Genomic DNA, 14,474 nt, shown 5'->3' on the forward strand with positions numbered 1-14,474 from the left:
GGGACCTCAGGAGATCATCTAGTCCAACCCCCTGCTCAAAACAGGACTAATCCCCAATTAGATCATCCAACAGATTTTTGCCCCATATCCCTAAATGGACCCCCTCAAGGATTGAACTCACAACCCTACGTTTAGCAGGCTAATGCTCAAACCACTGAGCTATCTCCCCCCAAATGATGCACCCCAGTGGAACTCCCAGTAGCTTGGGAAACAGCTAGGAAAGATTCCTTCCTGACCCATTGCCATCGGCCACTGAAGCATGACCATGAGAGGTAACAGTGTTGATGCTCTGCCAGCCCAAAATCCTTTTCAGGGCAGTTTAACAGCCATGTTTGTACCATGTGGCACAGAATCAGGGCTTGTCCTGCAGAAACAGACTAGATAGGTGGCTCCCCCCTCCCCGCCCACACACAATTTGGGTGTAACCCACATTCCATCTCAGTCTGGATCCAGCACTGCCGGGCATAGAGAGGCCTGGTCCACACTACAGAATTCCACTTCCCGGCCAGTTTTAATCCACCATCTCCTTAGGCTCCCAGAATCCTTTTCCCACAAGCTACTTTGCTGGTCCAGGGAGCTCAGACAGGGACTGCAGGAGGGCCCTGCAACACGTGACTAGAGCGCCTCATGTGGACGCGAAGTGTAACTGCCACCGGAACAGCACAGCGAGAGCGGGTACACTGCACCACTGCTATCACACTGCTCCCAGCATCGCTCCAGTTAATTATGGAGCAGGAAGACACAGCAACCGCTTGCATGCCTCCTCCCGCATCTGACCCCTCCCCTACAAACCAACCCTCCCTCCCTCATGTCCTCCAATATGGACACGGCTCTGCGACAGGCTAACCACCTTGGCAATGTGGCATTGCCACACAGGCGCCGGTATGTCTTTTACCAACCATTGCGCCGCTAAGCGGGATTAACGAGCACCCGTCGCACCCCGACCTGGCTCGAGATCTTCCACGCAAACCTCATTAGAGCGAGACACACACCCCAATTACAGCCGGTCCCGCTTGGCTGACAGCGTCCCCTTTGACCTCCTCACAGCCGCGCTGACGCAGGCCATGTCAAGACCGTTTCGGGGACCGGGACGGGATTAAGCGGAGAAGGAGCAATCCATCAAAGGGGCCGAACAGAGCAAAGAACAAACACCGCAGGGGTCGTCAGTGGGGGAAGCCTGCTCGGAATCAACATGCAAGGTCAGCAGCAGTTTAAAAGCAAATTGGAAGGCACAATTCTAGTCCTCCCTTCGATAACAGTGGGAGCGTTGCACTGCTAAAAACGAAGGACTAATAATTATTTGAACTGCGGCAGCACCCAGAGGTCCTACTCAGGATCAGGGCCTCGCCTGCTAGGTGCTATACAAACACCTAGGCCTGCTCTACACTAGCATTTTTAAAATTGACAGGGTTTATTATAGGTGGGATTGGTATTAAGGTCGCCTGACACTTCTCATTACAAGCCCCTGTTTTCAGTCACTTACAGCTTCACCAAACTTCAACCCCGTGGGGGGAAATTTTCCTTGCTGGGTGGTCTGCTTCAGGCTGACCTGTTGTGGAAAGTGTCAGCCAAAACGTTTCAGCTGTTTCTGATAATGAGACTAGGGGAAAATATATTGTTTAGCCCATGTTAAAAAAAAATCTGGCAAGCTTTTCTTTAGAGAGCTCATGGCTTTTGGAGTAGGGTCCTGAAATTTGGCAGGAGGCGGGGTGGCCTTTGTGTCAGGGATGTGCCTTTTGCTGTGCCAGTGGAAATCCACTCAAATTTGGCCAAATTATGAGCCTTTTAAAAATGGCCGTTTGCACGTGCTCAGTAGAGATTTTTTAGATTTTAAGCAGCTAAATTCCCAAAGATTTGGTCCACGTACAGCCAGCCTGGCGCTGACCAAGACTTTCCCTGCAACTGCAGCTCTGGATTGCTGCGGTTTGTGCTGGGTCCAGGCACCATAGAGGTTTTTAAGGTCAGGCTTGACAAAGCCCTGGCTGGGATGATTTAGTTGGGAATTGGTCCTGCTTTGAGCAGGGGGCTGGACTAGATGACCTCCAGAGGTCCCTTCCAACCCTAATCTTCTACGATTCTATGATATACATTAAGGTCTATATAATGCTATGTACTCTGAAAACAAACCAGCATCTCAGATCAGACACCCAACATTAGTGGCTACGAACGCTCTGTGCCTTGGTTTCCCCTCTGTAAAATGGGGATAATACCATCCCCTGGCCTCACAGGAGTGTGGGGAAAATAAACTCGTCTGGGAAGCGCTCAGATGCTACAGGGGTGATGCCCTAGAGAAGCCCATGAGGAAATGAATCATTCCCTCTTCAGTGCAGGTTTTGGAGAGTGTGAAATAAATAAAGCCTGCGGCCACCTACTGAACAAGGAGCAGAAAAGAGACGATTAAATAGACGTTCTTTAAGTGACCGCTCCACCCTGTGTGCTGAACGGGGCCAGGCTCCTTTAGGGTAAAAAAAAAAAAAAAAAAAAGGAAAGACAGTCTCCATGCATAGGCACAAAGGGGTGGAATTAAGGATTTGCCGGCAGCTTTCCGTCCAGCATCTCCTGACCTCCAAGTGCTTGACTTTGCCACCTTAATAGTGTTCTTTGGACATGTTTTTTGTGTGTGCAATTAGCTATATTGCAATAGCACCCAGAAATCCCATGCAGGATTAGGCCGCTGGTGCGTTAGGGGCTGTACAAACACACGGGTCTGCTCCGCACTAGCACAGTTGGTGGCAGAGCTATGGGATTTCTGTCCCTGCATCACGTAGACTTGCTCCGTGTCTACTTTAAGGCTCAGCCTCCAAGCTCCCATTTACGGAGCGGCTGGGTGGCCCTACCAGCGTAGGGGCTGTCCCCGGGTTCACTCTCACTGCGTGATTCGAACCTGCAGCCAGCTGCCCAGCTGCCTAAGACAAATCTCTAGTCAACACAGAGGGGACCGTCAGTCCTCCCCAGCACACAGCAGCTATCTCCACATGGGGCGAAGGGGTCAGAGAGGCCTAACAAAGCAGGCAGGGTCTGAGTTTTAAAGAACCTCCCCGCCCCCCCCCCACACACACACACACCCCTGCCAGGAAAACGTAAGCACCCAAAGATGACATGCAATCCACACGCCTACGCCCACACATACTGCAAGTGAACACATGCACACTATACATTCACCACACACAGACACCTGATTACACACACACACACACCTGCAGGCCTGCTGACAGGCTGACACACATACACACACACACACACACAGCTCCGAATGCAGGTACGTCAATGGGATATACGCACAGCCACATAAAATACCCACATGCAGGATCAACGGCACCATTGCTAGAGGGTTAATAGTTAAGGTTGGGCTGAGATTTGCAGTTATAGCTGTGTGTGCATCCCCCCGACCAACACACAGGTGTGCATTCACATGCATGTACACACTCTCCCTTGCCCAGACACGGTGACGCACATGCGGGCAGGTGGAAATACCCGTGTGTCCCCCCCGCAGCCCGTCCTTTCTGGCCGTCAGGGAGCCACAACAAAGCCAGCCTTTCTCCCAGCTCGGCAAGCCGCGCCAACCTCACAACCCACTGTGCCAAATTACAGGCAGCGGGGCTGTCGTCAAGAGCAGGAACATTACCTGTCATCATCGCTGCCGCTCAGGGGCTGCACATGGCAGAGCACGGGGCCCCACCCCCATTCTCCTCCCCCGGCTCCTGGCAACGAGGGCCAGATCCCCCCAAGCTGCGACCCCTGCCGAGCCCCGAACTTAATAAGGGTGGATCTTTGCTCTCACTTGATCGCTGCCTTTCAACGCGCCGTGCGCTCAGTACAGGCCCCTGGAGGTGGTAGGGGATGAAAGCCGCTCGGCTCATCCTTGAGGGGAAATTATTTTCGGGGGGGAATACCACGTGCATTGAGTGGGAAGGGGCCAGGTTGAGACCCCTGTGAGCTGACATCCTTCATGCTGCATTTCTCAGCAGAGCAGGAAGGACGGCCCAGTGGTTAGGGCGCTAGCCTGCGAGTTAGGAGACCCGGGGTCAATCCTGTCCTCTGACACAGGCTTCCTGTGTGACCTTGGGCTAGTCACTTAGCCGCTCTGGGTCTTGGCTCCCCATAAGGGGTGGGGTGGGAGAATAAATTCATTCAAGAGGGTGCTTAGTTATTAGGGTGCTGTGGGGCCAGACAAGGCCCTGCCTGACTCAATCCACACAGGCTAAGGCCCCCCAACACCGCCATGCAGCATCCCACCTGGGCTGGATTGGAACCAGTGGCCAGGAGGACTGGATCACAGCTGTGGCCCCTCTCGCTCACACCAGCTGCTTCGGAGGCAGGTGCAAGATCCCCTACTGCTCTGGGCTGAGCTGACTCCAGGCGGGTGGCGCGGGACTCGTGCCGAGAAGCCGCAGGGCTCACAACGCTGGCTGATATTTACGAGTCTCGCTCTGGGTGGTCCTGTGGATCTGGATATGCTAGTCCCAAGCTCTCAGGTCTGCTTCATATGAAAGGTGGTCTAGGGCCTGGGCCAGACCCCCACCTGGTGTAAATCAGTCATCGCTCCAGTGGAATCCACCCGGACGTCCTCTACCCTCACAGCAGGTACAGCGTGGGCCGCAGCAGCGTAAGCTCCTCTCCAGCCACACACGTACGTGCTGATCCCTGAACAATCTAGGTGCTCCTACGCCAGTGTCCGAGCACCTTACAGACCGGTGGCACAACTACTTCTAAGTGCCAGGTTGCAGCGCCGCTCAGGTTTGGCCCGTCTGCTCTTCTGTCATGCCCAGGGGATGGGGGGGAGTTGGGGCCAAATCTGAGCGAGTGGCGTTGCGACCCGGCGCACGGGGTCACAGCCCTGCTCAGGTTTGACCTGGCCGCTCCCGTCGCCATAGGCAGAATCTGTGGCCCTAGGCAGCTGCCTAGTTTGCCTATAGCTGGACAGGCCGCAGAGCAGGTTCTTGGATAGACCAAATCCATGCGCCCCCACCCCCAGCTTTAAATGGTGCCCCGCAGCCCCGGCTCACAGACATTAACGAATTCACCACCCCTGGGAGCTACAGCGCATTATCCCCACTTTGCAGATGGGCAACTGAGGCACGGGGACTATCGACAAATTCAGATTAGAACGAAGTTACAAGCCTGGAGGGTGAGTAACCAGGTGCCAGGGAAGTGGCAGATTCCCCATCTCTTGGTGTTTTCAGATCCAGCCCGGATTCCTTTCCGGAAAGGATGCTTGAGTCACACACGAGCTCTTGGGCTCCCTAACTGGATGTAATTCTCTGCTCCGCGTTACACAGGGGGTCAGGCTAGGTGATCTCAGCGTCCCTGCTGGCTTTAAAAACTGACGCAGCTAGAAGTGACTAGTGCAAGGTCAGCCAGGGGCAGACCCAGGAACTGAACGAATCCAGCGCCCCCCAACACCCCCCTTCTGCCCACAACGTCACTTGATCAGTCTGTGTCCCATTCACACCAGGGCCATTCTATGGTGGGAGGGGTCCCTCCTCCCCCCCCGGATCTGGGCTGAGAACCTGCAAACTCATTCCCCCGCCTGCCAGAGGATGTGAAACAGCCGAGGACCGTGGGGTGGATGAGACAAAGCCAACCTGCTTTTTCAAGTGCAGAATGTTCAAAGCCCCGCAGAGGAATGTACAGAAGTGGTTGGAATAATGGCAGGCGTCCTAGCAGGGCAGACAAAGGCTTGAAGGCCGATCAAATTGCATTCAGAAAGGGGTTCATTACAGTCCTTGTAAACACTCAACGGCCTATTTCCCTCATTAGATCCCCCGGCGAGACGTGCAAGTAATAGCATTATATACAGCCAGCCAGCCAGCGCTGCCTTGAAAACCCAGCTACAATGGGGCGATCCACCTCCCTACCCCAACGCAAAGGCCTCCTCAGGGCTCGAAACTACTCGAGATTGCAGCACGGGTGGGGGAGAGCAGGACTCAGGTTAGCTCACGCTAGGCACGGAGCAAAGAACCTGCCCCCCCGGATTCAAGCCATTTCTTTGTGAGCCCCTGGGTCAGAACAGACTGCACAGCTCTGCCGCATGGAACTGAGTGTTAGTTACTCCTTCTCGTAACACACGAACGAGGGGTCACCAAATGAAATGAATAGGCAGCAGGTTTAAAACAAACAAAAGGGAGTATTTTTTCACACAACGCACAGTCAACCTGTGGAACTCCTTGCCAGAGGATGTTGTGAAGGCCAAGACCATAACAGGGTTAAAAAAAGAGCTAAATAAGTTCATGGAGGACAGGTCTATCAATGGCTATTAGCCAGGCTGGGCAGGGATGGTGTCCCTAGCCTCTGCTTGCCAGAAGCTGGGAATGGGCGACAGAGGATGGATCACTTGCTGATCACCTGTTCTGTTCATTCCCTCTGGGGCACCTGGCATTGGCCACTGTCGGAAGACAGGACACTGGGCTAGATGGACCTTTGGTCTGACCCAGTATGGCCGTTCTTATGTTCTTAAAGATTCAAAGGGGTTGGCTTTTCCCTCCTCATCCTCCAGTTGGGGACACCCCCTTCCCAATCAGAGGGTGCAAAGCAGCTTGGATCTCTTTCAGTTCCTCATCGCCACGCCCTGCATCTCGCCGATGGCAAGGCCAGAAACCTGGGTCACAGCACCGGAGAGGCAGCTGGGAAGGGCACTGGACTGGGAGCCAGGAGACCTGGCTTCTATTCACGGCTCTGCCACCGATCTGCTGGGTGACCTTGGGCAAGTCCATGTCCCCACTCTGTGCCTCGGTTTCCCCTTCCACCCTTTGTCCGTCTTGCCTACTTACAGTGTAAGCTCCGTGGGTCAGGGACCCTTACTATATATCTGCTCAGCATCGGGCTCTGGATTGCTAAGTGCGGCCCTAAGACAAATACCCCTAGCTCCTCCATCAGAAGCCGGGAGGTTCCCAGGGGCCTGCTTTGCTAGCAGCTCACTTGGCTTTTTCCGGTCACGCACCTAACCCACCACGTTCAGCGCCACAACAGATGATGGGAAGCAGCACGAAAGGGGCCGTGGCAGAACTGGGGTTCCCGTGTGTCCCATAGCTAACCCTAAGTAATAAATCCATACCGTACCTCGACAGCAAACTCCAGCAGCTGGTTCAGGGCCCAGAGCATCCAACTCCATAGTCCTTCTGCATACGACCACGCTCTCTGGTTCGCTCGCCGGGCAGAGGTAGCCATCACAAGCTGCAGCTGCCTGGCATAGGTCTGCTCGCTTTCCGGGCTCTGCTTCACGCCTTTGAGGCTTGGCACCTGCCTTCCTGTTTTGGGGGGGGGAGGGGACGGGGACGGATGATGGGACAGGAGGTGAGATTGGGTGGAAGGGGCTGGGCAAAGGTACCAAACGAGCTCCTGAAAATGAAGTACAATCTGCGGGGGGAGGGGAGCCCGTGCACCACTGCCCCCTACTGGATGGACTCAGAACTGCTCAACGGGGCGTCAGAGAGCTTCACGGCTCATGAAGATTCTCCCCTAGTTCGGGTGGCAGGGGCAGAAGAGGCTCCAGACAATCAGCGGCGTCATCGTGGGTTTGAGAACTCAGCTCAAGGGCAGCGGGAGCGCACTGCGGAGCGACAGCAGGCTTCGGGGAGGCCCCGGGCGGGAAGGCCCAGGGACGGGATGTTTAGACAGAGCCGAACGTTGGAGAAATGCTGCGAAGCAGAATTCTGCTCCAGGTCATTGAGCAGCAAAGGCCGAGGGGCGCTGGGGGAAGCTCGGGGCAGCAAACTGCCTTTGTCTGCTCAAATCCCCGTGCAAAGCGCCGCAGGGTTTTGTAGGGGCTTTTGATCAGCGCAACGGGTTTAACAGTCCCTGTGTGCAGCTCTGGGCTTGTGTGCAGCTCTGCAGGGGCAAAGCGGTGTGTGCAAACCAGTGCCCATGGGCAACCCTGCAATAACAAACCAGGGTGTGCAACCCTACAATAACAAACCAGTGTGTGCAGCCTAGCATCTAGGGGCAACCCTACAATAACAAACCAGGGTGTGTAGCCTAATGCTTACAGACATCTCTGCAATAACAAAGGCTACACAGCCCACCACACACAAGCAACCCTGGCACAGCAAACCCTGTCGCCACGACCGCCCGTTAACAAGCCAGCGCATGCCGCCCAGCGTTCACCCACCCCCCAGCTGGTGCCTTCAGCTCTGGAGATCTCCGGTTCAATCCCAGGTGCACCACACTCACACAGACGGAGTGAGGCCTGGCGGCTGGATTTCACCCCGAGTGCTGTGGTGGGGAGCTAAGGGATATCCACCTGCCCTCCAGCACTCCCCCTCTCTAGAGGCCTGGAGCGCCGCAGGTCACACACGCCACGGGGTTGCTGCACAGATACAGCCAGACCCCCAGGCCTGGCAGGCAGTCTACGTGCCAGAGCCCATATAGCCTCAGAGGGAGTGTCATTGGTGTGGGTGACACAGCAGCCAGGGGTGTTTGCAGAGTGTCACCAAGCCCAGGGGAAATTGGGAATGACAGCAGTTGAATAGACAGCAGCCCCCTGCCCGCCTCCAACCGGCACATCAGCACCGAGGTCACCTGCAGCTCACCAGACAGGCAGGAGGAGGGTGGGGTGCAGGGGGGGGGGTTGAGAGATTAGAGCAGGGGGCTGGGAGTTAGGATGCCTGGGCTCCACTCCCAGCACCAGCAGGGGAGCGTGGGCTAGTGGTTAGTACCTCCTGAATTGGCTCCGGCTAAAGCCGTGCCGCACGCAGCGGGTGGGCTGCCTCTGGGAATCTGGGCTTTGCCATCTCCTCCCACTGCTGAACACTGGCAGAACCGTGAGTCATGCTGGCCGACGGGCAGGTTGCCAGCAGACCCCCCTACCTGCTGCTAGCGTCCACCTGGGACTGAGGGGGTGGTGGGGTGTGAGCGGGAACAGGGCTGACATCATTCCTCTGGGGACCCCAACAATGAGCTGCCAGAGAAGGGGGGTCTGGTGGGAACCCCAATATCTCAGCTAAATGCCAAAGGAAGTGGCTCTATTTTGGCTCGTCCCTTTCTGCCACTGCTTCAGTAAACTGTTGCTCTGGGGCTGTTCAAAATCTGCCATGCTCCACTCCAGGAGGGAGTATGGCCTAGAAGTTACCACAGGGGACTGGGAGTCAGGACTCCTGGGTTCTACTCCTCACTCTGCCACTGGCTCATGGGAGGACCTTGGGCAAGTCACTTTCCTTGAGCCCTGTGCCTCAGTTTCCCCAGCTGGGAAGTGGGGCTCGTGACCCTGACCGCCCCAGGATCTGCCTGGCATGGCCCTGCTGGCAGGCTGAGGGTATCGCTGTTACTCACTGGTTTCTTCCTCTGTGGCAGGGAGATAGTGGTTCGCGATCTGCTCCACACGGCTCAGAGCTGCGTTCACGCCGGACTCCAGTGCTTGGCTGACGACGCTGGCATTCAGGACGATGTTCACCCCCAAGGCCGCAACGCCCACCACGTCCTCCACCACCCCGCTGGCCCTCTCCGTCAGCCGGCCCACTCGCTCGGCGGTGCTGGCTTGCAGCTGCTCCATGCTCGCAGCCAGGCTGTCTCGCAAATTCCCGAGGACCTGGGGGCGACAGGGGCGAACTCACATCAAGAGGGGGACCCACTGACTCCCAGGCAGAGCGCGGGGTGGCACCGTTACACGGGGGAGGAGGGTGCAGGCGGAGGGTTAAGTGTTGGGCCATATAAGGAGACAGTCCATTCAGAGCCCCCGGTATCATGAGGGGGTACAAGGAAGAGTAAGATTAAAGTGTGGGTAAGCGTGAGGGGAAAGTAAATTGTTCAGTAAGTTGGGGGGGGCTGGTGGGGTGCAGGTAAATTTGGGGTGTAAGTTTGTGGGGAGGATAAAGTGTGCAGGTAAATTTGGAGGGCGGGGGGCTGGTTGGCATGAGTTTCAGGTGCAGGGAGGGGTCTGAGGAGGGTGAATTCGAGAGCAGGGGGTGGGATGTGGGGCTAGGGGTCTCAGCAGGGTCGGACGAGGGGCAGAGTGGAGGGCTGGGGGGGGGGGAGGGAGGTAACCCTGCTCGGTGGAGGTTGCTGGGGGACATGGCACATGGGCACTGCAGCCTGCTCAGTGCAGAGCTACGGGCAATGCAGACTGGTGCAACCAGGCTGGGAGCAGGGGAACCAAGTGCTAGGCCTGGCGTCTCCCCATCTCCCAGGGCAGCCAGAGAGAGAGAGGAGATCTCTGACCGGCCACCGCATCCTTTGCCTCTGGGGCCCTGGCAATGGCTTTCAACTGCAAAGAGCTGTCTGGGGGTGCCCTCTGGTGGCAATGCCACGTATGGCAGGTGTGCATGCCACCTGGATATGTGCTTTTGGGAAAATACCCTGGCACAGTTACCTCCCCCAGCGCCAGAGACGGGGCCATCGCGGTCGGGGGGGTCTGTATGGCATCAGGCCGGACCGCTGCTTATCTGTAATGATGATGCCCACACACTCCAGTCTCTCAATAACTTTTTTACATACATCCAAACCAGGGGTGCCAACAAGGATGAAATTGGCAGCTTCTCCCCCCAATATTCGACAATAATAGGGGGGCCTGCTTTTAGAGCTCCCAGAGTACTTTACAAGCACAAATGAACTGAGGCTCATCAGCTCCCTACAGGGTAGCAGAGATTATCCCCCTTTCGCAGGTGGGGAAACTGAGTCACAGAGCTGGGACGTGAGTCGTCCAAGGCTACACAGCTGGGAATAGAAACCAGGAGTCTTGACTTTCAGCCCCTATTTTCTAATCACTAGACCCTACTCCCCCCTCCCAGAGTCCAGACTAGAACCCACGAGTTATGACAAGGAAAACGGGATGGTTTTGCGGTTGTTTCTTTAGTCACAGCATCCATGGCACCTCTGTCAAATCTCAAAGCATAACCCCGCCCCAGCAATGGGCCTTTTACCTCGTCCGCTGACTGATCCAGAATGGGGAATCTCGCCTCCAGCTCGTCCACGCCTCTCAGTGTGTAGCTATTAACCGCAGCTACTGGGCAAGAGAAAGCCATATGCACGTCACAAATGAGCACCCGCATCTCGGACTCAGTAGGGTGCCAGCCTACAGGGGATGGGTTGGAGATCCAAATCTGGGTTCGGGTTTCAAGTTAGGGCTGTTGAAAACTTTCCGCCAAGCCTGGTTTTCAATGGAAACTTGAGTTATTGAGTAAGCTACATTTTCCACAAAAATGGTTTCCCTCTGGCAGAAAACTTCAAGTCTCTGTCAAAAAACCAAACGCCCCCCAAGCCAAAATATTGCAATTCTGAAATGCTGCCAGGGGATCTCATGGGAGTTGTAGTCCTGGTACTCCATGCTTCCATTCTCCTATAGGGATTGGGCTCCCCTGTCGGACTTCATCTCCTAAGATGCACTGCCTCTTTTCAACAAGAAGGGATGCTGCGGTGCATAATGGGAGCTGTAATCTGGCCAGGGAGCCCCACCTAAAAGGAGAATGGAGCCATGACGCATCTGAACGTTCACTTAAAATTTGCTGCGTCCATAAATATTCCTGCCACTAAAAGCTCATCCTGGAGAGTATGTGCAGGAAGTGAACACAAAAGGGACGTGGGATCAGGGTAGATGGGTTGACCTGAAGCATCTCACCTTGGTAGCAGGGTTCTAGTCTGTTATGAAAGTGCTAAGGGCGTTTGCTGAGTTGCTGGTGTAGGTAGCTTATTACCCTACTGGGACAAAAGGGAGCTGGGAGTGGCTTTCTTGGGAAAGAGGATCTAGGGTGTGGGCTGAGTAGTCCTGTGGGAGGAACCTTAGGAGCCACCAAGCCTGGGGAGAAGATTTGAGCGGAACTTGGTTATCTTGCTGCTGTTTGGTTTGTGACAGAAGGCCAAGCCCAGTGAGGGGAGTGGGTTTGGATGCCATGTGGAGGGTAGACTTCCTTTGTAGAGCAGGTTGGGAATGGTGGCTGGACTCTTGCACCAATGCTTTGGTGCCATTCTGCCTTCGCTCCAGAAGTGGAAATATTAAGATAGGGCAAAGAAAGGGCCATTCCCATGCCGTAGGCAGTCTGACCAGTCCTAGCAACGTCATACAGAAAGCCTCGCCCCTCCCCCCCGGGTCATACTCACTTGGCACCTCCAGCCTCTGCATGACCGGAGTGGCTGCCATCACGGCCACCCCCACCGCGGTGCTCACGCTGCGTTCTGCCACGCCGCAGAAGAAACCCACCACGGGGTGGACACCTTTTATGTCCGTGTAGGTGAACACAGCGATCTGATAAGCCGAGTTGAACAGAGGGATACTGGCTATGCGCACCAAGGTGTTGCCCTAGGGAGGAGGAAAATGGGACTCGCATGAGTCTGGCTTGCTGGCGAGCATCTTTACAGAAGCATTTTCAGTGCCGTCGCCTTCAGGCCTGAACAGCAGCTACCCAACTGCATGATGCCACCTGCTAAGCGCAGCCCTTAAAGTCACCCTGCCATCCTGGAACCCCTTCACTGGCTTCTAGTGCATCGAGGACAAACCCCTTGTCCTCCCTTTCAAAGCCCTGTGCAGTCTCCCTCCCCACCCACCTAATACAACGTAAGATTATTGGGAGGTTGCAGGCAGTCTAACAAGTTCTATTTAGCTGAATGTATCGGCAGTTAGATCCTGGATGAAATGCTGTGTTGATAGTTGTGGTGCAGTTCTTTATTGACCTCTGCCTCCTACCTAAGTCTCTAGGACGGACCCACATGCTCCACAAATGCCATTTAACTGAATGGACAGGCAGCGAGATCTTGGGGAAAACACGACGTTAATATTTTGTTTTGGTTTTAAACCTCTTCCTTGTCTGAGTCTCTACGAGGGACTCGTTTGTAGGTGCAGAGCCATGCCTACACGTGCCACCCACTCCAGCAACTGCGTCAGGATTACACCCATTGTTGAATACATTCTTTGCACTGGTTTCCTTGCTGCTGCCTGCGTTTGTCCCGTTCCTTTCTCCTCCGTTATGGACAAATCCTGAAGCCCTTAATCCGGAAAGACTCCCACTGACTTAGTACCTCAGATTATTAGGGCAAGGAGATAAAAATCGCAGTCGCCGCCCCAGCCTGCTCAAACCCCTGCTGCTCCGCAAGATTTTTTGCTCTTTTTGTTGTTTGTAGCCAGGGCTGCGCGGAGCCTCATCCCCACCTGCCCTTCGGTGAAGCAGTCTTATCCAGGCCTACTGTGCATCAGCCCCTCTCACGCCGCACCCTCCAGGTCACCGCAGGCCCTGCTCCCTCTACAGTTTAACAACCCCGTGTCCAGCCCCTGATCCGGGGCCATGCGGACTATCCACGCGTGCTGTGCCCAAAGGAACAAAGAGTGACGCGGTGCAATCCTAACATGCTTCCCAGAGCCTAACCTTAGCAAACAGCTTAACCCCCCGTCTAAAGACGTTTCTCTCGCCCAGTGTACTCTTCGGCATTTTCAACCACGCCTGGTTGTGACCACCTTTGCAGAAAGGCAACTCGCTGTCCATTTCCTCTCTCAGTGAAGGGCCCCAGGGGGTCTTCTCCCCCCCCCCCCCCAAAGCTTTGCGCTGCTCTGTTTGAAGTGCACCTCAAGGTAAGGTTCTCTCCCCCCACAAACACACACACACGCCCCTGCTGTTTCTCTTCCTGAAGTTCTCAGTCCTTCCTTTGCATTCAGTTCAGACTGGCGGCAGGTGACCCCTCATGAACCAGACCACGCTCCGGTTACACGGACACAGGTGGCGGGATGATCTCAACCTGGTTTTCGCCCACCCACCCCAGACACAGACGATCCTCAGCTGGTGTACACTAACAGATCGCCATTGAAGCCAGTTCAGCTGTTGTCATTTATACCCTCTGAAGTTCTGGCCCGAAGTCTTCTCAACAAATTGTTCTGCAGAACTTGGGGGCCGCTTTTTGCTTTGTTTGTATACAGCGCCTAGCACAACGGAGTCTTGGCCATGCATGGTGCTCCCGGGTACTCCCATAATACACCTAATAAATAATAATTCCACGGGGAGCATCCATGCAATCTTTCTATTTAACATAACCAGAGGCAGAAATGTATTGTCTATGCGGCACGGCCTCCCGCGTGCCTGCCCGAATCTGATGGGCCAGGGTAAGAGAATGAATATGATGCAATCTACTTACATTCTTTAAAGCCATGCTTCCCACTCAGCAAGTATGGGGGGAATGGAGAACGCTGGCACCAGCTGTCCTGCAGTACGATGAAGCTGCTCTCCTCTCTAGAAACCAACCAGTGGGGGAAAAGTTTCCACTGAGCACCTTTTATGTTGGAGAAGTCTCCACCCCTTCGCCTTTGATGGCTTTAATTGATTGTCGAGCGGAATTCCAGCCTCAACGAGGATTAATAGACTGGATCAGATTAGCCCAGGGCCACATTCATAGTTTTAAACAGCTTGGGGGGGGGGGGGGGGGAAACCCAACAGCCAGACTCAAGAGTCTTTCAGGACCAAGTTCTCCAAGAAGAAAGCCCCAAACAGGGAACACGGCATCACGGGAAACGAACCTGGTGCCCAAGGAGGTACTAAGCTTGAAACTCAACTTTTGTCAACGAG

General features: G+C 55.0%; 1 protein-coding gene across 2 annotated transcripts in view; it reads right to left on the bottom strand.

Moving 5' to 3' along the window:
* LOC128827135 (perilipin-2-like) overlaps positions 1 to 14,136 on the bottom strand; it is a 39,151-nt gene extending 25,015 nt beyond the window's left edge. The window contains exons 1-5 of one of the 2 annotated variants that reach the window (XM_054010886.1): positions 14,047 to 14,136; positions 12,028 to 12,226; positions 10,854 to 10,933; positions 9,268 to 9,523; positions 7,060 to 7,247 (exon numbers count right to left, since the gene is read on the bottom strand). In XM_054010886.1, coding sequence (XP_053866861.1) covers positions 7,060 to 7,247; positions 9,268 to 9,523; positions 10,854 to 10,933; positions 12,028 to 12,226; positions 14,047 to 14,061 — 738 coding nt within the window. In that variant the 5' untranslated portion in view covers positions 14,062 to 14,136. Of the gene's footprint in view, positions 1 to 7,059; positions 7,248 to 9,267; positions 9,524 to 10,853; positions 10,937 to 12,027; positions 12,227 to 14,046 lie in introns of both variants that reach the window. The other variant, XM_054010885.1, reaches the window with a different exon arrangement.
* Positions 14,137 to 14,474: the final 338 nt, after the last annotated feature.

The sequence above is a fragment of the Malaclemys terrapin genome, chromosome 21 (assembly GCF_027887155.1).
Source record: "Malaclemys terrapin pileata isolate rMalTer1 chromosome 21, rMalTer1.hap1, whole genome shotgun sequence".
In the NCBI taxonomy this organism is placed as follows: Eukaryota; Metazoa; Chordata; order Testudines; family Emydidae; genus Malaclemys; species Malaclemys terrapin.